The 27,107-nt window shown below is 34.8% G+C and overlaps 2 protein-coding genes and 1 long non-coding RNA gene across 15 annotated transcripts; 2 read left to right on the forward strand and 1 right to left on the reverse strand.

Moving 5' to 3' along the window:
* The first annotated feature begins 88 nt into the window (after positions 1 to 88).
* Positions 89 to 21,684, forward strand: unc79 (UNC-79 domain-containing protein). Of its 12 annotated transcripts, XM_046624295.2 has the most exons (48): positions 108 to 733; positions 911 to 1,030; positions 1,110 to 1,271; positions 1,471 to 1,641; positions 2,140 to 2,229; positions 2,515 to 2,700; positions 2,843 to 3,075; positions 3,190 to 3,404; positions 5,449 to 5,474; positions 5,529 to 5,768; positions 6,345 to 6,486; positions 6,597 to 6,773; positions 7,026 to 7,306; positions 7,393 to 7,535; positions 7,692 to 7,913; positions 8,052 to 8,207; positions 8,613 to 8,742; positions 8,878 to 9,050; positions 9,541 to 9,689; positions 9,832 to 9,989; positions 10,078 to 10,259; positions 10,338 to 10,539; positions 10,688 to 10,882; positions 11,508 to 11,621; positions 12,790 to 12,938; positions 13,186 to 13,307; positions 13,495 to 13,726; positions 13,851 to 13,992; positions 14,161 to 14,368; positions 14,494 to 14,797; positions 15,382 to 15,659; positions 15,778 to 16,109; positions 16,189 to 16,278; positions 16,362 to 16,541; positions 16,606 to 16,703; positions 16,891 to 17,144; positions 17,275 to 17,388; positions 17,470 to 17,610; positions 17,995 to 18,149; positions 18,231 to 18,325; positions 18,508 to 18,759; positions 18,937 to 19,164; positions 19,284 to 19,439; positions 19,735 to 19,910; positions 20,028 to 20,304; positions 20,389 to 20,529; positions 20,624 to 20,746; positions 20,888 to 21,684. In XM_046624295.2, the coding sequence occupies exons 1-48, from the start codon at positions 712 to 714 to the stop codon at positions 21,092 to 21,094; spliced, it is 8,343 nt and encodes a 2,780-aa protein (XP_046480251.1). In that variant the 5' UTR covers positions 108 to 711; the 3' UTR covers positions 21,095 to 21,684. The 12 variants fall into 12 exon arrangements, with proteins under 12 accessions (XP_046480257.1, XP_046480256.1, XP_046480253.1 ...); XM_046624288.2 differs by having other exon boundaries at positions 5,449 to 5,768; XM_046624293.2 differs by having other exon boundaries at positions 5,449 to 5,768; positions 11,508 to 11,579.
* Positions 21,195 to 23,235, reverse strand: LOC124218004 (uncharacterized). Its single transcript, XR_006882959.2, has 2 exons — positions 21,996 to 23,235; positions 21,195 to 21,902 (listed from the first exon to the last, which is right to left on the reverse strand). It is a non-coding gene; the product is annotated as an uncharacterized lncRNA (long non-coding RNA).
* LOC124218001 (adenosine 3'-phospho 5'-phosphosulfate transporter 1) lies at positions 22,758 to 27,107 on the forward strand. Of its 2 annotated transcripts, XM_046624308.1 has the most exons (9): positions 22,758 to 22,775; positions 23,358 to 23,597; positions 23,931 to 24,148; positions 24,266 to 24,477; positions 24,567 to 24,791; positions 24,881 to 25,031; positions 25,310 to 25,521; positions 25,604 to 25,729; positions 25,972 to 27,107. In XM_046624308.1, the coding sequence occupies exons 2-9, from the start codon at positions 23,566 to 23,568 to the stop codon at positions 26,137 to 26,139; spliced, it is 1,344 nt and encodes a 447-aa protein (XP_046480264.1). In that variant the 5' UTR covers positions 22,758 to 22,775; positions 23,358 to 23,565; the 3' UTR covers positions 26,140 to 27,107. The 2 variants fall into 2 exon arrangements, with proteins under 2 accessions (XP_046480264.1, XP_046480263.1); XM_046624307.2 differs by lacking the exon at positions 22,758 to 22,775 and having other exon boundaries at positions 23,186 to 23,597.

The raw sequence follows: 27,107 nt of genomic DNA on the forward strand, positions 1-27,107 counted from the left end.
TTCTATGCCGATTGCCGAAATTTGGATCGTCAGATAGAAATTGTTGCGAGCAGGGAATCCCCGGGGTTATAAGAATAAGCAGTGTAATACACGCTTTAATAATTTATTCAGACGATAAAACGAGAGGCAACGACTTTGGATGCCGGTTGGGTTCAGAATCAAAAGTTTTTCATCGGAATAATTACCGCCCCACATTCCGATTTGCTCAAACATTTCCATAATATACTTTGGATGTAACGCAGGTTTCTCTCTGGTAACGCATGGTATTGTACCTAGTTGGCTGTAGGCAGCAGATTATTCTTGAACCGTGGTTCGTTGGAGTTACGATGACCATCGGAGTTTGGCGCGTGCGCTTAATTTTTCGTAGATCTGTCAACGTAACGTGTGAAACTCATGTGTATAAAACCGAGTGATTAACCCGAATATGACCGGATGAAATGACATAAGTGTTTTTAAGCGTTTTATGTCATTTTTACGCAAATGCGGTAGTGCGGTACAATGCTTTAACCGAAGGTACAACTAATATAGTGTAGCGAATCAGCTGTTGTCCGGTCGAGATGAGCGCGGAACATCGCTTTCAGATTAAAGAGTATCTGAGTTCGGAGGATCAATACGTCGGATACTCGGGTCCATGCGATGCGTTGTTCAAGAATGATGTATATTAAGAAGCGATATTAATCTTACCGAAAGCAATTTTGTTACAACTCTAAAATGGGGACGAAATTTGCTGCATGTGCGTATAATCGTTCTATGTTATATCGAATTTTCCAAGTATTTCATGATCATGTTCGTTCTTGCAATTAATAGTTTCAACAGATTCATTTAAACGTACAACGTAAACACAAAACCAATTTAAGGTACAAATATCCTTACACATGAACTGTACTGTAATTTTAGTGCTATTTTACAGACACACTAAAGCTCTCGAGTCTTCACGATTACCATCAAAGACTCCTACACGCGATTCAGCCAACTCCCTCAGGATTCGACATGACTAATACCATAAAATACTTTTCTCAAACATTGCTTTGTAAGTATACCCCCATTGGTCGAATGTTGTACAAGTTTGAACTTTCATTGTTCATACCAATATTTGCTATCGATTTCAGCCCTCCTCAAAGACGTTCCTGATTCTCCGTTAGAAATGATAAAATCACAAGAGTTTGATTCACAGAGAATGGCACTGTATCCAAACTTGGATTATAAACAGCTCTACAATGCAGTGATGCAGCTCATGGATGTTGTTCCTCTGGTGCACATTGGTCTGCAATGTTCGTAAAAGTCATATCATGTCAATTTACCTCGTAACAACAGGTCATTTGCTATTGAACTATGAAAGTATAACCACTTACTCATTTATTTTCTATTGAAATATCACCGTAATATCTATGAAAGAATGGTGGAATATTTATAATTCAAACGTGCTAAAAAATAAATTGATATATATCTCTACTGATTTGTGTTTAACAGCATTTGGCCAGGCAATACTGCAATGCTTGTGTTGTTTATTGCCATTTTTGGAACATGATCTTGTAGACAACTTGCCATATCTAACAGCAAGTGCTATATCCGTTCTACCAGTTGAACTGCATCAGGAGATTGTGAATTACCTCTGTTTCTATATTCTACCCTTCACAATTAGTAAGTCTTTTTACCTGTAATCTGCTTCACGCGGACAAAAATAATTCGATAGACCAGTAATTCTTGGTGTTAATGTAATGACAGCAAGAATCTTAGCTGTCGATGCAAAAACTTTCACTGTGTCAGTGAAGCTTCTGCAAGTATAGCCAAGTGGAGTTCCAATGTAACAAACTAGTTAGTTAAAGTTGCAAAATTCTTGCTATTGCAACAAATTTTCTTGCTGTGACAATGTTAATACTAAAATTTGCCGATCCAACAAATTATGTTTTTCCACACAGAAATAACAAAATCTTATTTCTAATCTGTGAAAATTTATCCTTTTGTAATACCTTTGTAAGATTCGACATACTACACCAGTACTTCCATTTCAAGTAATTTTGAAGAATTTCCATATCGATAATGTAGCAGGCTGCAAAACTTTAGAGCTAATGTACTCAAAATTCACTGGAAAAAGTTGATGTTTTCAATAGTTTAGCTGATTAATCCGATTTTATTTAGCACGCAAAATTGAAGATGGAACAGAAAACTATGCTAGTCAATCTGTTTCTGCTGTCATCATGACGGTGTTCCAGTACTCAAATAATCCTGGTGAGTACTTTCCAAAATTATAGGATTTTATCAAATTTTAGGTCTAATACCGAATGCTTACTTAACGTAAATGCATAGTAGTATTCAAACTCATAGATTTACTTATGAAATAGGAATATGAACTGAGATATTAGGAACTTTCTTTAATTTGGTGACAAATCATGAAATATCGTCAAAGATATCAATACAACTATTGCATCAAGTATTTTAGTTCCTGTTTAAATACTCACTGATAAATTTACTTGAATGACATTTATAATTATTTCTGTCTCGAATGGGTTTCAGCGCATCATTGTCAGTTATTAGAATGTTTAATGGCATTGAAACCTGGAGTGGTAAAAGACATATTATGCGTAATTGCATATGGGACAGCTCCTGCCCGTGCATCTGCTGCAAAACTCTTATTCTATTACTGGCCAACCTTCAATGCAAATTTGTTTGATCGCCGTGCTGTATTGATGAAATTTACAAGTTAGTCATTCATCCACAGCATTTTTTCATTGATATTATAATTATTCAAATTATTTAAAAAATAAATTATCTATTCTATGGATGAGTCAAATGTATGTTAATTTTTATGTATGACATACTTAACATTTTTATTTTATTTTAGACGACTTGACTCCATTTGTATGCCAAAGAGACATGTGCCCAAATGCTGGTAATGCTGAAGCTGGAAAAGTTTGCTATGATCATTACATTTCAATTACATTTGCAACTGATTCACCACCTCCACTTTACTTGTGCATAGAGTGTGCCAATGAAATTCATCGTGAACATCCGAATCAAATGTTTTATGATATTCTTCATCCAATGCAACAAGTATCCATGGTTTGCGAGAATAAGGTAACTAAATATGGTATACAATGCAATGGGTCTAGCGTAAGAAATTCCTCGACTTGTATCATATGGTGTATTTTTCTAAAATAATAATTCTGCTCTGATTTGACTTTTTTTTAGAACTGTAGGGCAACTGATAAGGCAGCCATAAGCGTTTGCTTTTCTACAGAATGCGCAAGCTATAATGGAAATCATCCGATTCGTTACTGCCAACAATGTCATAATATTCGACATAACAATCGTCGAGGTGGTGATCATGTTTTCCATACTGCATTGCCACATATATCACACATGGATTCACAGATGCAGACGTATATGGTCCAGGCTATTGTCAGGTCAGAATTGCTTTCATTATATAATTTTAAATTTAAATTTTTTCAACCAAGTAACTAACCGATTGAATTTCTGATGTAACGGAACGTTTCCCGGTTATAATATACATATGGATGGTGTGTTAAAGTTAAGATTATGAAAACCACGAAAATTGAACAGTGTATCTCGAAATATTTTCTAACTTGTGATCGAACTGTGTCAATTCCAGTTGTTAGTAACACGTAATTTTAAAATCAGTGTTCCGTTTGACAATATCTATTTCAACTTTGTCAACTTATGGATTGCCTTACCTTTAGTGGCACATATTGTTACACAAAATAAACTTGGTTATTCTGATTTAAAATGATAGCAATCGCTTACTTGGTTCTTGATTGCTTTTTGTTGATTTGTTATAGGCAACATACAACGTGGCACAAAATTCGTTTTGAAAATCAAATCATTAGATTCATGTAACACATAGCATGATTGCATTGTCGATAAAATGTTTGATGTTGCTCACTGAACTTATGTAATGTCCAGAAAATATTTAAATTGTCACAGTAATCATATTGCAAGTTAAAAATAATGAAGCCTACTACAAGTGCTGCTCCTGGGCTTACTTTGCCAAATATGGTGAATGGAGATTACATGATTTCATTCATGCTTTCTAAACCAGGTATAATAAACATCACATATCACGCAAATAACACTCGAAACTAACACTTCTATTTTAACGCAATTACGTTGACATAATATGAATGGGTGTTCGATGTCCAATTTTTGGTTGGTCAAAGCAACGAAAGGATTTCTTAGGTAAAACCAGTTTTCTCCAATTTTTTTTTTTAATCACAAACAGCACTAAAGGTATCACATTCAGCATTTATATATTTATTTATACAAGCATACACATCTTAATTATGTGCATCTATCCTGCACATGCACACGCACGTGCACACAAACAAAACACTCGTTGTCTAAATAGCGTGTTCATAGGAATATGCTAATCCCGTATAATGTTAGTGTTCTGAGCATTTTTCTAATATAGAATTTTCTAACATATCTTGTCATTTCTGCGCATATAGATATCCTAGATTCATTGCATGTTACAAATCTTTCTGTTTGCAAAAAAATCCTCATTAGTAATTGGTGCTCTGCATGTTTGGAGATATGAAATTTCTCCAGTTTCACACTCCTGCAAACTTGGTTAATGATTGTAAATTGTATTCTACAGCTTGAAATTATAGATGTAGTATCTGTTGCGTGGGTTCTAAGTTATTATTATATTACTTTTGTGAATTTGATGTTGGCTTTCTATCATGAGTAGTTGTCAAAATATATATGTTTGCCTGCATTGTGTATCGTACTGGTCTATTGGATCGGAATTTTTGGTTGAACGTTACGCGTAGATTCTGAAATTGTATCTCACACACAAATATCTAATGAAGCAGAATTACTGAAACTAAAAAATTTCATTATTTTACTGTCTTTAATTCTATCGTACATAACTTTTCATACTTTCGGATATTTGCATCATATTTGTAGTTCTACATGAATTTAAAGTAGCATCATTTCAGCTCTCTTAGAGCAATTTTTCAATCATATTTTTCATTGTCTGGAGCTGTACCGTCTGACAAGTATATTGGATAGCAAAGTCTTTGTGATAATTCCTTTAATGCACATATAGGTTCATGTTGTGTTAGGGACGTTGATATTGAATAATGATTTACTAGAAACTATAGTTTTTGCCTTGTGAATTGGAAAAAGAGAAAAATATTTTCAATTTGCCTTGTAAAGAGGCCTGACAATCGTCCTTCAGAATATTAATAGTCAATATCTGTGCTATTTTCGAATGGAAAATCATTTGCTTGGGAAATTCTGTTGTAAACGTGTGAAAATCAAACTTAATCATTTGAAAAATCTATAAATATTCTGGTGGAACGTTTAAAATGTAAATTCAGTTAGTAACTAATCTATGTGATCGATACATTAGATCCAGATACACGTCAGCAGATGCATCTTCAGACAGCAGTTAGACTATTTCATCATCAGTTTTCTGTCTTTTTACAGCCTGCTTAAGGAGGCTGAACCGCTAAGTATGGATAGTAACAAAGATTCGTTGGAAATTAATACTAATAAAGGAGGGACAGGGTTCTCAGGAACTGGCATTGGTCAAGGTGGTCAAGGCGCTGATCCCGCTAGTTTGGAGGAACGGCAACTATTGGGTCGATATGGAGTATGGCTGCTTGTGGGACTCTGCACACCGAATCAGGATACACCCGTCCAAATTCTCGGCCGTTTATTGTCAATGCTATTTCATTGGTTTCATGTTACTGCTTACTCCTTTGATGGTACTAAAAAAAGTCTTATGCATCTTATCTTTTCTGTTGGTAATTTAACATTTCACATTATTGGTAGAAATAGGACGATAGCTAGTCATGACTATATATATATATATATATAACTATGTATGTATATGTATGTATGTATATATATATATATAACTAGCATTTGATGCATAGAATGGTCTGGGTCCCAGAGTTCGTTAACATTTCAATATAATTTTGAGGTGTTTTGTTTAGATTTCACGGTTCAATATTGAACGAAAATACACACAGATTATGGGAATGCGTCAGCAATATTAATGTTAGATGAAAATTTCTCTGATTACTTTACATTACCTCTTTACGTAGTTTTTAAATGAGTAATGTTAATTTCATTCACATTAAAATTCAGTACGAACTCGAACATTTGTTATATTAGTGTTAAAAAGTGGTTAAATCAAACAGGCGTTTAATTGGAACTTTCTATGCATCAAAGTAGTAGTTGTCAACTATAGTTGACATAGATAATTTAATCTGGATCTACACTAAACAATGATAATTTTTTTTTTAAATTTACAAAGTTACACACGAATAAATTTACCAGTAATTTTTTCATCAATACTGAGATTGTGCTTTTTCTAGGCCAAGCTGAAAGCACTTTGGAAAAGTTAAAAACTGACTATGTTTGTGGCTGGTTGTCTGAAATTGCTAAGACACATTATGAAGTATTTATTTCTTGCCTGCTTCCTCATCCTACAGACTATGTGAGAGTCGGAGGACACTGGTACGTAACAGGTGTAAATGTTTGATATGAAGATTCATCATTACATATAGACTGTGTGTCTACATAAGTGACTGCAGAAGATTTGCTGTTAAAAATTCTTTATGACCCAGGGAAACTTTGGCATCTAGAACATCCCATTTGAAAGATGGTTTAAACAGATTATTTTGCCTCGTTCCTTATGAGGTGATCACTCCTGAAATTTGGGATTATGTAATGCCGCATTGGATGGAAGCCATGGTCAATGATGTGCCAGAAAAGGAACTCAACGAACTGAAAATTATATTATGGTATGCAACTTTTCTATTGAATTCTAGATATTGCATACTTTTCTATCGAATAACATCTTAATACGAATTCAAGAGTACATCCTGCATAGAATTATAACTCCAGATAATCTGGATAACAATTAACTACTACGAATACTTTTTCAAACTTTAGGATCAAAATTGAAGTACTGTCTTGATATTACCAGGTGATTAATGGATTGTCATTTAAAAATAAGTTCAGGACAATTTTGGGTTGTATTATCTTTTTTACAGCAAAATCTTGGATCCAGATATGAGCCCACTTGGTTTCGATGCTAAGAAGATGTATAACTTTGTGGCTAAAAGATTTGTCAATACAACAGCGAAAGTTCAAGAGCAAGCTCTTAATTGGCTTCAAATTCTAACAATGCTTGAAATAATGATTCCACTTACCCAGTTATTCTCAATGTTTGGCGACGGTGTACAAGTAATGAAGGCAACCATTCAGAGTGATACAGATAAGTCTGCCGAATCATCAAAACCCTGCGATGTAACATACAATAGGAGCACAATATGTGAGCAAACATGGAAATGAAACAAATTATTTTCACCTATCTTTTGATCGATTGTTAATGTGTGATAATTTATAATAAAAATATAGCTCCGGTCGTTGAAGACGATTCTGGAAATACAACACCACTGTCTGATGACATAATACCGATACCACGCCATATGGAATTCACTACAGATACTGAATTAAATCTGTCATGCTGTATACTTATGTTAGATGTACTATTGAAACAGGTATTGAAAAATTAATACTCTTACAGTTTGAGCGTAACCACTGTAGTCAATCATTTCTACAACTAAATTGTACGAATTTCAACATGTGTTTGTATGATATCCAAATATCTTGGCTTTCATGTAGTTTACTAGTTTCAATACTATTTTCCTTTACAGATGGAACTTCAAGATATCGATAAACATACAGGGATTAATACTTGGGTATGTAGAGATGCTTGTGGTCTTATGAAATCTATGGTGGCTGCAACCTGGAGTGGAAGTCATTCTTGTTTAACAGACAATGAGTGTACTTACTGCGAATCGAGAGTTATTTGGCATCAGCTATGTTTGCAATTAGTTACATACATGGCACCTGAAAATCCAGCTTATCCACCAGACGTAAGTCATTGTGATTTTTAAAAAATAATTTTTTTTTAATATACTTGTATTATTACGCTCAAGCTGCTATATCGGTTATTTCAAATAAAATGAATTGAGATGTATGAAAAATTGATTATTGTTATGCAAATTTTGCAGGCAGTTATTGACGAAGCTGCAGAAGATCACGGGCGCAAGAGTCCGCCGGAGTCAGATAAAAAATCCGACAGTAAGCCTGATGTTGTAATCACCATGCCAGTACCAGAACTGCACTCTGTGGGAGGCGTCCTTGTACATATGCCTCACGTATGTTCTGTATGTATATCTGTGTTCACTACATACCTATTAGAATAATACTTTCATTCACTTCAAGAGAGTAGTCTATTGAAATCAAATTTATGTAAAGCGTGTTAAATTGTAATTCACTAGCAAGGTATAATAATTATCTTTCATAGCCCTCTTTAGATTTTCAGATGTTGTGTTAGACATGGTAAAAATAATTATGGTAGTAGTATACGTTAGAATTTGTTTAGTGATAAAAATATTTTGAAAGCATAGTATTATATAGTATTATGTTATATGCTAGGTAAAGACGTATTAGCAGATCATATTCATCTTCGATGAAAATGAGTGATTTCAAATTAATTGATTCTTTCTTTACATTTTAAATATGAAATTATCCTATGGTCAGTGGATGGGTATTTTGATTGTTTATATCAGTTCTTTGAACAGATTATGACAGCCACTGTAGAAACAGTCTCGGAGCAGCTTGATTTGACAGCTATTATTCCAGCTGAAAGAGTTATGTCAGCAGTAGCGAGAGCTGTTACACTTTCTGAAACAGATGTGGGTAAGTTAAATACATCAAATATTCAAGAAGATACTCGAAATTCGTGAAATTTCATTTGAAATTGTAGAGATTGTTACATATTTATCTGTGATACGTTAGCGTCACTTGATACAATTTTTAATTGTTATTGCACAGCTACTGCAACTGTCAGTATAGCAAAGCCTCAGATTGTGGGGGAAAATGATCAACCAGTGATGACCAGCCCAGATAATGAGTTGGATGACTTTTGGCACACGTCAGTGGGCAAGTTCAGATTCACAATAGAAGATTTGCCAGAACAGCTTCAGTACATCCATAAACTTTTGAAGGTATTGCTGAACGAATATCATAACTTTCACAATTATTAATTTTATTGAGGGCCCACATGGACTACTTTAATTTATTGTTTTTGCACTTTCAATCCTGAAAATTCATAACTCACTTTTATTGTAAACTATTTTCAAATTTGAAACATTTCTGAAATACAGAGAGTTCCCTCCTCCCATTTCTCAATACGAAGTCACATCATACTGCTTGAACTTACAATGTAAAATGCAATAATTTTTCTAGTTTTAAGAGTTCATCTAAAAGTATTAGTTGGATTGTAAATTTTTTCATCAATAACCAAGTTTTTTTGAACTCAGTCTATACATCGTCGTTACTCGAGAGTAAACAGTGTGAACTCATATTTTAAAGAGCCATATGAAAGCTTTATCATGTGTAACACAATTAATTTTTAATATTATCCTTTACTTGTATCTAAAGCTATTCTAGCCTGAGCTTCAATGTTGTAATTATAATTTTTTAACCCTTTTATAGGAATTAATAGCTATTGACAAGCCGGACATATTATATTACATGTTGCAATGTTTGAATATCATGGTTTTGCACGGAGATGCTTTCAACACCGCAGTTAAAGATCATCAAGGTTTTTTCATATGGTGTCAAGAAAATTTGCTCATTAAAACGTGAGTTTAATACAATAATTAGAGTTTGCAATAATTTTGCAATTTTGAAAAATTTTAATCATCTACTTTACATCAAAAATTAACTTTTGTATTATATTATTAATTACTAGTTGATGAATCTATGTGTTGAATAAAATTCTAGTCTTTGGGAATTATGCAATGCGGAACATTCTCACATTGCTCAGGTAACAGTACCACTGTTATTACATTGCATAACACTTCCCTGTGGAGCTGACACATTTTGGCACCTCATTCAGGAAGAATTTCATAGTTGCGATTGGCGCGTTCGATTTGTTGCTGGTAACTCAAGATATTTGACACTGAGAATACAACACATTTTCCAAATGAGCTCCTTGTCAGTTTTCATGTATTTATAACATTCTTTCAGTTGAGCGAGTAACTTTAATAGCCAGATTTATGGATTCAACGCCTCTACGAGGTAATCCAAGCTTACAAGCAGCCCTTACAAACGCTTTCTGCTATTTAATTACCAGCATGGATGATAATAATGTACACGTTGCACAACGTGCAACATTATACCTGGGCACAATACATGACACTGCTATAAGGGTAAGTCATCTTACCTTAAATTTTGTTTAAGTATGTTTATACTGAATTGCACAACTTTTAAATGTATGTAATTTACAGTCTCTGATATTTTGTCTCGAGACGCAATTCGATTCGGTTATAGTAGATCGACCCATGGTGCTTCAATCTCTCTATCAATTACATAATAGTCTCAGTGATAGGCGAATTCTCACATGGGAATTCTTCTTAAATCGTTTTGATACGCTATATCTGGAAGCACAAATAAATTTGGAAAAGGCTGGAGATATAGCATATCTTCGTGGTGAGTAACAATATTCTATGATATTGTAAACCAGTGTTGAAACTTAAATGAGGGTTGGATTACAAAGAACGCCTTGTATTTTGTAATTATAATTTTATAGTGTATGTTTTAAATCTTTTAAAGTGTGTCTATTTTTTGTTTTTTGAAGATCTAAGGAATACCGATTTAAATAGTGAAATATTCATCAGAAAGCTACATCGAGCACATGAAGCTCTTTCCCTGTCTGATGGTAGTAGTACAAGCTTGGTGAAAACTCTGAGTGCCAGTTTTGGTACGAAATGGCCATATAAACGTACAATGTCTGCACCAGCTTCCACAATTCCGCGTCAAGATACGAAACAAGGTATGGTAATTATATCAAGCTTATTAGCAATTGCAATCCAATTTACCAATCTTGAATATATTAATCATAAAGTACCGTTTGTATAAAACTTTGAAGGGTAAGTTTCGAGTTAATTTTATATTAGTAAATAACTGTTTTCGTTAGGCAAACTTATATTACAAAAATCACGAGTAGGAATAAAAAAACATATAGTAACTTGAGTTTTGTGCAATCACTTAATTATGTTGAATTAAGATAGTTACGTTCACTCCCAAAACAGCTAAGGATTATTAGAAACCTTCGTCAACTGTAGTACCCTATTATGATCAAGCTAGTGCTATTCCTCTATTTCAGAGATAATTATATACCCTATAATTTTTATATTTCTTGATACAAAATTTCAGGGGTTTATAGATTTGCAAATGGTGCTGTATACGTATTTGTAGTTTAATTTTCACTTGATATTATACAGAGGAGAGAGCTAGTATTTAAATATGGAAAGGTATTTGGGTTTTAAGTAAACAAAAGAAGTAATGTCGAAAATAGTTGCTGGGAAAAATAATTAATAAGTGTGACTTTGTTTTTCTTCGCACCTTACAACACTTCACCCTACTTCACCATCTATGTGTATGTGTCACCTCCCCAGAGAAAGAGAAAGTGTACAGCCGGCAGTACTCGGCGCCTATCTTAAAGCGCAAGAGCTCCAGGTTTGGATTGGGTCAGTTGCTGGGGTCCACCCCACCTAATAACAGTATCCCAGGTAGCGTAGTGTCTGCGTAGGTGTTACTGATATCAATATACAAGCTGGGTGTATGTATGTCCCTCAAAACGTTTGAATTGAGATATTAAAAGGTTTGCAATTCCCACTTATTCGTAGAACATAAACTGCTCGTTTCTGTCGTTTGTTAATAACTGGAAACTGTCAATGCTAGTGAGTTCATACTTGAAGCACAGAATAAGTTTATATAATTTCATCCTATCTCTATTACTTATAGTTACTGGTATGCTGGGAGCGCGTGATAAGCTATTGAGCACAATCAAGTTATAGTTTTTTATTGAACGAAATTAGGTGAAGATGATTTACATATGTCTTTACCTTAAGTTTATTCTTGTTCTCTAAACTTATTATCTGCAGTCACTGCAGTAAATAGTATGTAACTATGAAGAAATCAATGAAGAAATTTACTGTTTTTTAAATTGTTTCTCAAAGGTACTGGTGGAAGGTTTTATTGTTGAATAGGTATTTGTCGATGTATTTGAACTCTTAAAATCGTTTTATATTTGTTACTTGTGCAAGCTCCGTGTTATTCTATGTATAATTCGGTTGCAGGATTCTGACCACTCTCGCATTTCTTAGCATATCTCAAGTGAGAGACAGTCAGAATTTGGTAGCTCAGTACTGTGTCTACTGGTATGGGATATTTGTATTTAGTTAATTGCCCTCGAAGTGAATATTTGTATGTGGTTGTGCAACATGTTGGAATACCTTGCATACCTAGCACGTAGATGCAGTAATTGTTTTGAAGACATAAAACGTAATCCCTCATTATAATTAAATTGTTACTATATTAATATAATAATGAGGCATAATTGTCTAAAATTGAATAAAAATTAGAATTAGATCTAAAAGATTGATAAACTGTAGATTGCAAGGGCATGTCACCAAATATTTGTCTTAAACTGATACACTTTCTCAATTTTAGTAACAAGTTCGAAGTTTGTGATATTTGTTAACTATTGCATGCCCTGCATGTATTTCAATGGTGTGGATAGCAGTAGAGTTTAATTAGATCTGGATTGAACAAGATGTTTAAAAATGTTTCATTATTCACTTGTCAACTTTTTTAATGGGATATTGTTATTCTAATCTTTGTAATGAGTCTGGATTGGATTTAATTTCGGAATGTTTGAAGAAATATAATTTTCAGATGGTCACATTCATTCTTTGAACGTAGCTGAGGAGGGCGCAAACTTACCTGGATTCATCCATAAGGTCATTGATCTGGAAGAGTCTGACAAAGAAACTATCCACTTACTTGTATTTCTTCTCATGCAGTTCCTCTCCAGAGCTGATCAAGTAATTATCGTTTCTCACAGAGCTTGTCAATCGTTCGAACTCATCTCTAATCCATGAAACATGTCAAGTAAAGTAACATGTAGTGACTGTAATTGACGGAGTATCTGTAAATGAGTCATACCTTCTGAAAAAATAAATCAATAAATAGTAGCCTGAATACAATATAAAGTTGAATAGTGAATATAACTAACAGATAAAATAACAAAGATTTTCATTTTAATAACATAAAGTAATATTACATCAACAGGCATTTCCCACCGATGAAAAACCATTATGTAAAACGCAAGGGATTATATTGCGTCACCTTTACCTTCTTCTTGGATATAATCAATTGGACCGAACATTTCACACCTCTCCGCAACGTCTCAGGTATTCTGTACGACTATAATGACTGATTAATGAATACAACCATAGATGCGTGAATTTGAGTTTCATCATTGGAATTTGTGAAGTGGCCAGTGTATTAGTGATGCACATTTACATACGTTATGCCTAGTTGAATTCGTTATTAATACCTTGTCTTTTTGAACTAATTTGATAATTATTTTTTTTACAGAGTGTCACCAGTATTCAATGTCTTTATTGCAAATCTGCCGCAACTTCTTGATCAAAATCATATTATGGGATGGATAATGGTACCTCCTGTCCTTGCCGTATTGCAGCATTGTCCATGTCCTCCCCAGGGTGTACCTGCTGTTGACCATCAACCTCCAACTTACAGTCTCTGGTATTTGGAACCACATATTAGACGAACATGGTTGATGTCACTTCTGGTTTTATTATACAAGGTATTTATTTGAAAGACTGATCTACATGTACTGTAAATACATATATTGCATGGCTAGTTTATTTTTAAATAAAGGGGTGGTCCAGTCTTCCTGCATTATGTATTAAAATTTATGTTACTTTCAGTATCAATATGGACAACAACCGTGGTGTAGCCAACTTCAGTCTTTGATCAAAATAGTTTTAAACACTTTGGATACTCAACATCATCAATGCAGGCGAATTCCAGCTACTGTCGTTATGGGAGGACCTCCATCAAGATCGCGAGGTTATTTTGATCTCATCTAATAATTCGATCTTATATATCATGGCTCAACTTAAACACTGAAATCGGAACCGCAACTGAATCTTTGTTCTTCCTAATTATATTAATCATAATTCGCAAATAATTGATGTATTTAATTAATTGTAAAGAATGTACTGATATTTGATGTAGACGTATCTCAACCTTCTCTTGGAGCAGACCATGACCTAGCAGCTGGATGTACTGCAGAACTTGATGGAGAAAGTCCACCTGGAAGAGTCTCGTCAGCCATTATTTCTGTGCATCAGCGTAGTCCTGGAACAAATCATGCACAATCGCATGCCATGGAAACGCACTGGGAAGAAACAACCCCCAGCCTATATCCAAATAAACACTCCAGGTAGTCACACAGAATTTTGATTTGTAAATATTCAATTTGTTTTGCACCAAACGAAAGTGTATGGTACTTTGAACACTGAAACGTTCAAATGACACACTTACGATTCAAAAGCGGTTATTCTACAGCTATTCAATAAACGCTGATGATACGGAGTCAGAACTGGCGGCTATACCAGAGAGCCCAAAATCGGACTGCACTCTTCATGGCAGTAGCAGTGGATCACTTGGTGAAATGGATGAAAGTTCTGGTGTTGTAGGCAGAAATGTAGCTACTACGAGTAAAATGATTGTGTATGCTGCAGATATAGATCATTCTAGTTCTACTGAAAAAAACAAGTTACTAGATGCACAAAGTGTTCATCATAATAAACATGAAGGTCTTGTACATCGGCCAACATGGTTTCTCGGTAGCGAAGATGACGGACTGCAGGTTTGATTTTACTGAATTGAATTGTATTTAGTAGCTGATTTTCTTCAAAACCAATGCAATGTTCTTGCGAATAAGAAGTTTCTTCTCTTCAAGCACTGTGTATAAGGAGGACTATAATGTGCAGATGTCGTGTTTACCCTTTTGAATCCTTGCTTCCGATGAGAAGCCACGTAAGACAACCAATGCCGTCTAATGAATGATATGCGGATGTGCAAATCATTTCTCTACGAGAAGAATATTGTTGAAAGAATGTAAATTCGAAAAATTGGTGATTTCGAAAAATTAACGACGGAGCCAGGAATCGAACCTGGCGTCTAGAGATGCTTGACTGGAGCTTTACTCCACCAGACCGCCTAGCTGCCCTGACTCTGTGAGTGGCTTCTCATCGGAAGCAAGGATTCAAAAGGGTAAACACGACATCTGCACATTATAGTCCTCCTTATACACAGTGCTTGAAGAGAAGAAACTTCTTATTAGCAAGAATTTACATTCTTTCAGCAATATTCTTGCATTCACAATCATATATGTATATGATTATAAGTACAATTTAGGATATATTAGTGTATAATCTGTTATAAAAACAGGTAAATAGTGGACTGCCGCATAAGAAGTGGGGCGTACATGAAGGTGTTAAGATGATGGTCACATCTTCATTATTATCTGGGCAACAACATTCGCATAAATCTACACCACCACCGATTTCAGTAGCTAAAGCCACAGTAGTAACACAATCTGGCTCAAACGGCACTGTTGTATCCACCAAGCCAACATTTAGTTCAACTGGACTCGCAAGTGCTATAGCTGTAGCTACTGGAGTACCTAATCTTTGTACAGCTAAAACTCAATCTGTAAATTCGTATAGGTACAGTCACACAGTTTTGTTCTTACTACAATTTGCTGCTCTCCATATTTTCGATGCATACCGAAGCACTTTGCATTTCAATCTGTGAAAAACACAATATATTTGTCGAACCTTATAGACCTGATGTGGTGACCAAAGAAAGAGTATCCACAGTTGTACCAGAGCAGGCAACACATGTCTCACCTATACCAAAACAATTTGGGCGGCAAAAAAACGTTGACCAAAGTACACCCATAACTTCTCCTGTTTCAATATGCCAAACTACGCCAGCTGTCAGTCAGCCACTTGGCAGTGACCAGTCTTGTTCGCCTGTCGTTAGCTCAATGTCATCACAGCTTACCAGCACTGAGAATGGTGAAAATATTGCGCCACGATGGCAAAGTGTTTCTACTCATCAACAGATAGTAACACCAACTATGGAACGATTGCTCCCCATTGGTACTGTTGCACGTATGTCAAATTTTTGAGTTCTACGATCAATATTTGTATTGTGTGACCAGTTATGATTACTGCAAGGAAAATATTTCAGGACAACGTACAACTCACCGTGTATTGATGTGTGAAGAAACGTATGGATCACCGGAATCCCCCTTATCCAAGATGGATATACTGACAGTGGGTAAGTATGACAAAATCTTTCAGACATTGCTTATATTTTAAATCACACTCAAAAATAAAGATTGGTATCTACAATTACTTTAGGATCTTCTTTCGATCAAGACAGTGAAACATGCATTTCGAGTGACGTAACAACACCGCGAAGTATGTCTCAATTGGAATTTCCATTACCAGAACGCCTCTTACCCGTTGGACCACAACGAGACAATATATCTGGCCTTATAGAACGTGTATGGCAAGTTCTTGGTGTGCCAGGAGCGGATGGTATGTTTTGTAATGGTAGATTTTGTAAATTGAAATATTATTACGCACTTGATCAAACTTGCAGATATTTGTCATCAACAAAATGAGAAGACAATACCTGAGAAAAAAAGTTCTAGTTATGGCCCACATCCAAAGCGAGATAATATTTCTTCAGATAACAGGGTGCGCATAACTGTTATTGATAGATGGATGTATCATTTTTTGTTACTTTACCATAACAATAAAATATATTTACTTTAAATCCGGAGAATGACTTTCACTTGGAGCTTACTGATTCTTTATGATGGATAAATGTTATTGGCGATTTGCTAAATATGTTGAGTTGATTTATGCTCTTATGATTTTACAGACATCCTCGGCCTCAGTATTAACTCCAGTCGCAACTGAGATCCACTCAAGATCCCCAAGTCCCAGAAAATTAACGAAGCAGGTAGCTTTAGAGTCACCCCCTCCTGTGATCGAAGAATCTTTTTTAAGGTCTTTAGAGCATGACCGTAAAATAAAAATGGAAGATTTATTGCGTAGTCAACGAGAGAAAATGCGTAAAACACCTTTCAATATGACACAGCATTCAATTGGAAATATCCGACGACCAGAATCTTGGTGAATAGATGTGTTTTGTTGTTATTTATTGGTTCCAACCAATTTCATTTTCTGCACACACACAAAGTAACTGATAAATTTTAGAAGGATCTTTGCAATATCAGTGTAGTGTTCAATTATTCCTCATCAGGCCTGGACCACACGTGCAAGCAAATTTGGATCCAGTGTTACAACAGGCATATCATGCAGATTTTAACTTGAAGCAAAGTCTATTTCGAATCGGAGATGATTGCGTGTATGACAGGTAATATACAAATTATTATTAACGAATAGTTCAAAAATGTGCAAATATATTTACTTTTAATAATTATGATTCTTTGTTTAGATGTTCTGAATGTGGGACAGTAAAAGAAGAGTACAGCGATGAAGAATTAGGTCTATGCATAATTACATTGGGTACCTTTATTCACAGGGAGCCATCATTAGCAGCTCCACTTCTTCCAGAAATTCTAAGCGTTGTCGCTAAGTTAGTTTCATTTCAACCATATGCATGCAAGTCTATACAGGTAGTGATGAATACTTGAGTGGGCTATTTTTTATTTTATTGCATTCATTTTTTCCTTTATTCTAGTTCTCAAACCAAACATAAACCTCATTTAAATACGTGATTGATTCAAATATAACTAGTAAATAATATATCCCTAGGTTGATTCAGTTTTTATTTACTTTTTACTTTCATATCCAGGATGATGTGATGTATGGTAATATCTATTATAAGTGCTCTGTTGTCTGTGAAGTCCACTTTGAGATTGACACCGTTAGACACGAAGCTACAACCGCAATAAATTATACTAGTTGTATAGGTGTTATACATTAAGTGTATTACTAAAATCGCATTAACATTTTCCAGAGTTGCTTTGAATGCCATGTATCCGTGGCAAAATGAGACAAACATGCATTTACCTGGAGGAGCAGTGAGCGTAGCGCATCAATTTCTGAGATGTGTTTTGCACCAGTTAGCTCCAAATGGTGTGTTTGTACAGATGTTTCAGACACATACTAATGGTGAGACTATACCTAAGTGAAGAACAATTGTGAATTTAGCATCAAAAGTAACACATTTCTAATTCTAAATACCTATCTTAGAGGCAACGAGAATGCAGTTCTTCAAAAGTGTAACGCAAGCCTTAGTAGATTTCAACGAATTGAACCCAATTGCTCCACTACAGCTGTTATTAGAGGTATCATGTTCTTATTTTGATTTATCGTCAACTTAAAAATTTAATAAGACACAGCAATTTATCCTATTTCTAACGTCAGTTTTGATAAAGTTTATCTGAAGCTGTCGTTATAGAATGTCTCCAGTAAATGCATTTTGAAAGATACAGTGTGAGAGTCACCATTGAGATTTCATTGCTTTCAGAGTTTAAATACAAAGAAAACACTTCCCTTGGAGCGACTCCCAACAATCCTGCACAACGTTGCTTGCTATCTCGATTGTTTACCATTAGAAGCAGGCTTAGGACCTGGGGCTGCCACTTGGGGTGGCTTGTTATCACAAATTGATGGGCTATTCCGAAGACTAGTGTTGCTACTTAATTCTATCGAAGATATAACTCCTCTACTCAGAATAATGGTTTCAGTATTGAAAGTTCCTGGTATACCGCAGTTTAAGGTGTTGTAACATGATTTTAATCAATACTTTTTTGATTAATCACCCCTTGATCGTTTTTTTTTTTTGTAATGTATTGTAATCCACAGGATTCTCCATTCGTTATTCCGTTAATAAAATATAATCATGTGAAAAGTGATTCTAATTTTAGCTAATATAATTAATAACTAAGTTTTTCAGGGAATGCTTGACCCGTTTTCAAAAGTTCTCAGCTACGCCATACAGAATTCAATATTAAAGTACAATTATCTGACTGATTTATGCTACCTGTGTCATCGTGGATTCACGCGAGACCGAGACAAGCATTTTTTAAGTCGAACTGTCGTTTTTGAATTGGTTCAGGCAATCAAATTCAAGAGTACGATTCCAGACTCAAACTTTTTACTGTTGATTCACTTCATTCTCCAGGTACGCTCAGCATCGCCAGAGTTAATCATTTTATTTTTTGATTCAATTCGTATCCAGCGATTGCATAATTTTTTTCCTTTCAAAGAAATCTTGTTATCCTATAATGTGTCCTATTACAGGATGTGGGAGGTATGTTACCTATGAACGTTGCAATGGAAGATGTTCAAGCAGATGTATCGCCTATTTATAATACAAACTCATCTGAATCCTTGCGGAACCAACTATCAGATGTTCTAGATTTTTTAGCCGACTTTCATACTCTGAGTAAAGTAAAGGTATAAATTTTAAAATATTGTCTATTAGAATAATTTTGACATTGTAACAGATAACTCCAAGACTGTTTTTACTACCAGACAGAGGAGATTTTGCTTTACGTTTTATTATAAATGAAATAACAAGTTTTATTCTTAGGATATTCAATATTCTAATGTCAACAATAATTATTGCTAGAATATTATTAAAAAAAATTTCCACAATAATATATTCCTGGAGTTGTAATATTTTTTTCAGTATTTTAATGTTCTCTCAATCAACCATTAATCGTATATTATGCCTGCTACAATTTTTTAGAGTTACAGCAAAGGCCTTCAAGCCGGATTAAATGAAGACACTTTAGGAGGGATGCTAAAATGCGGCTTGGCACAATACTTAGCTTTAGAAATAACCAGAGGGAATAGTCGCGATAACAGAGCAGTAGCAAGATATTTACCTTGGCTTTATAGTCCACCATCAACTCTACAACAGGGGTAATCATCATCCTTATACATTTATTCAGTGTAATATATTTTTCACCTAAATTCGATGTGGCTGAATTTTTTTAAACATCTTAAGTATCAATGCCTTACTTGTATGTCCTATTCTAGATCACGTGAGTTCGTTGATTGCATAGGTCATGTACGTCTTCTGTCCTGGCTGCTATTAGGATCATTGACCCACACTGCCCTTCATGGAAACAGTAATACATGGTCCGGCAATCCACATATACATGGGCCACCGACTCCATTTGCACAACCTATACCTCAAGAAGTTTCTTGTCATATTGCAGACCACATTCAAGTTATACTGTCTGGTTTTCCCGAGCAGTCAAAAACTTCAGTACTACACATGTCTTCCCTTTTTCATACTTTTATTTTGTGCCAGGTAAGTTATGTCACCCAACAGCTGTTCCACAGAATTTATATGATTATACATATTAACGCTGTGCTACAAATTTATCATGTTTAGCTCTGGACTGTCTATTTAGAAGAAGTTTCTAAGCGTAATTTGACCACTAGCGAAACCCATAGTGTAACAATGAGTATACTACTTGATTTTTGGGGTAAAGTTACACCCTGTGTCCTCCAACTTGTGACGCATTCTAAAGTGGTAGGTATCGCAACAACAGAGAACTTAGGAAATCAAGCATATATCAAAAGAAGTACTCTCATATAATTAACCGATAAAATATAACTTATTACAGCTGGCAGAGATGGTGAACTTACATTTTTTAAGTTTATTGGAAGCACTGTTGGAGTGTCAATCCACTTTACTTAGCAAGCTACTACCTGTCTGGAGTCCGATTTTATTTGCCCATCATATTCAGGTAAAAACATACGAAAATTCTACCCAATTGCCCATTTTAAGAAGTTTAATCGAAAGACATTTCACAATCCTGAATTTAATTAGATGAATTTCTTGTCATTGCTATATATCGTGTTTTGATTCATTTCTTTTAACCTTCTAGTTGCCAGGCCAATTACAAATGCGTCTTCAGAATTGTCGGAACTTTCCCCCCACAAAACCAACTGAATATTTGGGAAAAGCTGACAGTCCCAGTGTAGAACAACGTGATTCCAATCCGGTGTTGATGCGATGGCTTCATCGCTTACAATTTAAAATGGGGCAAATTGAGTTACAATCTTCGACAGCTACTCAATTTTACTCTATCTGAAAAAATAAAGTCAATAAGTGTTCCTTTGCTGGTTTCTTGATGTTGAAACTGTTTGTTTAACTCCTGCTAGTTGGAACATACCTGTTTTTTCGTGATAGTATCAATTAATTAAATACGCAGAATTATGGTTCTATTCAGCACTGTTTTTGAGATTATATGTATATAATGATTGTTAAATAATTGTTGAGTAATTCCTGTTCGAGTAGACAATAGAGAATTCAGTTTAGGTATTACTATTTGTTCGGTGTCTCGCATGGTTTTCAGAGTCTATTATAACGAGAGCACATTGTGCAGCGGATGTTTCATGCTCAAATCGAGGCTACTGAGGATTAAGACAAGATATAGAGTCACCTTGGGTAGGTTGGAAGGTTCGTTTCATGAGATCCTTTCAGCATAATTATTATCTATTTATAGTGAGGCTTGCCAGACGTCCCGCAATTCGTGAGACAGTCCGGTGATGAAACAGTGTACTACGTCATGCACACTATTTAAATTTCAATCAAATATGTTATGAAAAGGGTACTTGTTTTATAGCTCCTCGCTCTAATCTTTTATAACCTTAAGTTTAAATAAACATGGTTTCATGCAGATGGACTGAGTGCGCCCAATAACTTTTATAACCCAACAATCCTAATTTGTAACATATAAATATGTTTGTATTCTTCAGTCCGTAACAGGTACATTGATTATGAGATAGAAAGTTTTACCAGATTTTGATCACGTGAAATAACATAGGTGAGTAGGTCCCTTTTCCTTTTTTTTAGGATGCTTGTTGAAACATGTAGGCCTTGTCATATAAATGTTGGCACTAGAAAAAGAGAGGTCATAAGAAATTAAGGCAATGATAAAATCTGGGGAATAGGCAGTATATTCAGATAAAACGTGATATCTCTGAAAGGACCATTTAAAAAATGTGTTGCTGGTTGACACAATAACGGTATTAATCAGCTGCACCGTTGATGCAGCAGCTGGTTTCAAAAGTATGGTTTGTAGCAAAAAGGAATCCTCTTTGGTTTGTAGATCGAAGATCCATAAAGGGTGTGAACATAACTTGATCGATACAATATAAGATTTATACAATTTTAAAAGAAGGTTTCAACTACGCAGAAATACATGCACCCTCAGTCACTATCGAAAATGTAATGTCACTAATTTTCCAAAAAAAAAAAATACACCTGCGAAAGGGGTACTCGGGAACGATTTTGTAATTTCACTTTTGACATTTTCCACCATCCAAAAATTCTAATTGGTTTGCAAAATTTAGTCAAACAATCAGAATGCTTGGATGGTGGGAAATTTTAGAAATGAAATTACAGAATCGATCCCCTGATCTCCTGTCTACAAGCTTTTTGAAAGACTCTACCGGTGCAAGAGAGACAGCACTTCACCTCCAAGTTATCTCTCTCCCCGGAACACCGATCAGCCATGCATGGCAGTGAGTGTCCAGTATTACCATATTTCATTGTGCCCAGTCCGCACTGATCTCTCTTTACCTATATAAGAGATCAGTGATTTTCTCACGTTAGGGCCAGTCACTGTCACGTAAATTGTATAACAATAATCGAAGTCTCATTTTGCTTCGGAACAAAAATAGGTAGCTGGAAGTGCGTAGCATAAATGAATATCGTTACACTTGTGGTTGACTGAAGACTATACTCAGTCAACGCACTTTTGTACATACGTACGTACTAGAGGCGCATGATATTTCGGTATCTCCTTCCTCGAAATGTGTCGGTATGGGAACCTTCTGTTAAATACCGATACCGAAATATCGAAACTTCGGTAAATACCGAATTACCGAAATAGCTCATAATCTAAATACTATTTAGATTATTGGTCTTTACTACAGTTCAATACAGACTTTCCTCGCTCTTTTTCCGACGATATTTGTAGATTAAAGTCTATCGAAATTTTGGTTAATCGAAACTACCGAATACGAAACCCTACCGAAAATTGGTATCTAATTTCCAATACCGCACACTCCTAGTACATAATATGCCACGCGGCATTCAGCAACCATATCCATAGGTGCTTATGGTTCATTGTCAGCGGTGCTCCGCAACCACTCTCCTAATATATCAGTGCTCTCCTAGCTATAACCCAACAGCCCATATGCATAAGCCCGTTGCGAGCCGCGGGAAGCGATGTGGCGGCAGAGTGGCAGTGTGCTGCAGTATTCGTGTGTACGGCGAGGAAGTTTGATGTATCGGCACGTATGTGACGCGTTACAACAAGCGGCAGTTTGATAAAATTTCAATTCCAGGGGTTTGATAGTCGAGCCGAAAGTGTTTCTTATTGACTCAGATGTGTTGGAGAACTGTTGCTATATCCAATTGCGAGGTCAAGCTAACCAAATGAGCCTTACACACAAATCATTAACCGTCTACAGGTTATGAGGTACATTCGCCTGTCAGTCAACGGCTGATGTGAAGAATTTACGGATAAACGTCATCGCATACGTTACTTAAACGATGGGAACCTATGCAGGAGAATTAATAATATGGTATGAACCCTACTCATTGTTGTATATTTTATATCAAGAACTTATAATCACTCAATACGCTGTATTTCTTGTTGATCATGTTTTAACACCATAACTCGAGTCTGACTCAATTATACGGTGTTAACAATAACAATACTGTATTTCGTAATCAGTCGGTTTTCGAATGAATTCAGAAGTGTCTATGTATATTACTCACAGAGGCCACACAAGACAATTATCACAAGACTGTTGTAGAGATAATTGTTCCTTTAATTAATTAATTATATTTCGATCTATTATAGAATCCATTAAATACTATTTAATCACTTATGCTCTAAAAGTATAATTTTTCAGCATTTTGATAATACTATCAGTAAGTACAATATATGGGATTAATAAGCTGCTAAAATCGTTGGTTGAGAATGGCAGCAATGTTACGCTTGAATCTATTACAAAAGAGTACAGCTGGATTGTCAGACTATGTATGAATTCATTAGGCTACGCTACCATATTATTACCTGGTTATTTGGTATATAAATATGTCTGCTGCAGTAAATATCTGCAACGAAGTGGTGGGTATTTTGTTCATATTGATCACAGCTTAAACTGTGAACTTTTCTTACCAGAAAATACAAATATAGTAAATGATACCAAAAGTGTGAAAATGTGACTTTTTTTTGTATTTATAGGAAAAGGATTTATACACAGGGTGGTCTACACTTGCATGATTGGGCATGGAGAAAAAGGTATACTGGATTCCCCTAGTTTTGTGGGAATAAATAATGCCCAACACAGCCTGCGCACATTTCGGCAGGATGCATTGTTGCTCGTCTATTGTTTCTCAGGCTTACAATTCAGTTACTTGACATGGGGTTATTTACAAGAAAAAATTATGACACAGGTATTAAAAATATCAGTTCATGATAGTTTCATAATTCAATATTATGTCGAGTATCCAAACAATATTGAGCATTTTATCATTTTTTTCAGGAGTATGTTGATACAGACGGAAATAAAAGCCGTTACAGAGATTCCCAATTTCTAGTTTTCGTTAATAGGATACTTGCGTTTCTAATGTCTGGACTGTACTTGCTTATCCAGCGGCAGCCTCGCCATACAACGCCATTATATAAATACACATTCTGCTCATTGTCAAACATTTTGAGTAGCTGGTGTCAATATGAAGCTCTCATGTATGTCAGCTTCCCAACGCAGGTTCAACAATACTTCTGTGTTCAATTACTAGTACAATTGTCAAAAAAGTAACTTGAATTTACTTTTCTTAACTGTTTTGTGTGTTTTAGGTGTTGGCTAAAGCTTGTAAAATAATTCCTGTTATGATTATGGGAAAAATAGTATCTCGTTCCAAATATGAGTACTACGAATATGTTACAGCGGTACTGATATCAATTGGGATGACATTTTTTATGCTGGATAGTAGTGAAAACAAAGCTGGTAAGTTCGTCGTCTTATGACTCAAATAATCTCAAATTGACCGATATACGACTAACCATGTCAATTTTAGCATTGAAATTCAAATTAAAACGAAAATTAATACAGTAAATTACGGTAAGATGGAAATATGTAATCTTTAAATTTTGAAGTCCAAAGTAAAATTTTGAATAACCTTATGTCAAGCATTGTTAGCTCTTCTTATAATATTTTTTGTACTTATTAGTCTTTTTCAAGTATTTATAATTTGGTAGTAATTAATGCTTTATATATGGTTATAGGAGGAGCTACTACAGTCTCCGGAGTTGTTTTATTAGGAGGGTACATGATGCTAGACAGTTTTACTAGTAACTGGCAGAATGCACTTTTTACTGAATATAGTGTGACAAGTGTCCAAATGATGTGTGGTGTGAACATGTTTTCCTGTCTCTTGACTGCGATGTCTCTCTTCCAGCAATCAAGTTTTGCTAATTCCTTAGCGTTCATGGTTAAGGTAATATATAACATACTAATAGAATGTGATTATTTACAAACCTTTTGTCCTTAGGGATTAATACTTTTTAACATTTTTCTAGTATCCTGCATTTATCACGGATTGTTTATTGATCTCAGTGTGTTCAGCCACTGGACAACTGTATATTTTCTATACCATTTCTAATTTTGGAGCTGTTACATTTGTTATCATCATGACAATTCGTCAGGTGAGAATACACTTCCGTACATAATCAAAATATCTACAATGACTGTATATATTTATCAGATTTGAGTATCTCAACACACCAGGTGCTAGAAAGATTAGATCCAAAGTAGAGATTATTATATTGTGGTTAATCAGCCAGAACAATGATTTCTATTCATAGTAAATGCTGCAATATTTGAGAGCTTTTTCATTTGTCTAAAAGGTGCGATATTTAGCATAATCACTTACCTTGTATTATTTCAGGGCCTAGCGATATTATTATCGTGTTTGATATACCAACACAAAATAACAATCCTTGGTGTATTCGGTGTACTACTGGTATTTGGTTCTGTGTTCCTACGAATATACTGCAGTCATCGAACTCGAGCTATTAGGAAGCTTAAAATTCAGACAGCAAGTATCAACACTTAAATCAAGGAACATTTTCAGAGGAAATGACGAATTTCAAACTTGTCAACTTTTACTGATACATGATAATTATTTGATATTGTGGGAATTTGATGCAAGAAATATTCTCTTGAGTTGGCTGATTATCATTCATGAGCTTTTATGATGTGAATTTGTAGAATATACCAAATAATATTTTTTTATAAATATTGTAATGATTAAATAGAATAGTGTGACTATGGTACTTGATAATATTCTTTGGGGAGTCAATGAAATGTAAAATAATTTTGTTTTGCTTGAAAAATTATTTTTCACATATTTTCTAATCAAACTTTGTAAATTGTAAATCGTACCTTAAAGGTTTAATTAGCAAAAGTAGGTAAACCTGAAAAATTGTACTGAGGCAATACTGAAGGTACCAAAGAAATTTCACACAACAGTTTTCCTCAAATGTAGATTTGATCATCATGAAAAAGTAATTTCCTTTTAATCGTATCATAGTTTCAACTGTTGACAAACGTTAACGTTACAAATAAGAGCTAAGCCAAAGATTAATGAAAAATCTTTCAGAGTCTTTATATTTGTACGAGTAAGAAACGATAATTTCTATTCCAATGATAAACTGAAATCAGCCTCAATTCAGTCACCATAAAGATAATCTTGTTGTTTTTTTTTAATCCAAAGAGCAAATAATCGTCTAGCACTGTTAATTACTCTTGCTTAACTTGTAGTATGACATCTATATCTAATGAGAAAAAGTTTAGTGACGGAAGGCAGCTTTATTGCTAAATTGCAGTGATAACAAACAGATAATTCATATTTTGTCTAGACATGCCGTAGTTATATATACTGATAACAGAGAGAATTTATTTTTTATTGATTATTACTCAAACTGGTGACAAAAACGTAAAATGCCAATACATGTAAGATAACGATTCACTGTAATATCTACATAGTGGGAGTGTGTTGAAATAAAACCAGGTCGAAATTTT

The sequence above is a fragment of the Neodiprion pinetum genome, chromosome 4, assembly GCF_021155775.2.
Source record: "Neodiprion pinetum isolate iyNeoPine1 chromosome 4, iyNeoPine1.2, whole genome shotgun sequence".
In the NCBI taxonomy this organism is placed as follows: domain Eukaryota; kingdom Metazoa; phylum Arthropoda; class Insecta; order Hymenoptera; family Diprionidae; genus Neodiprion; species Neodiprion pinetum.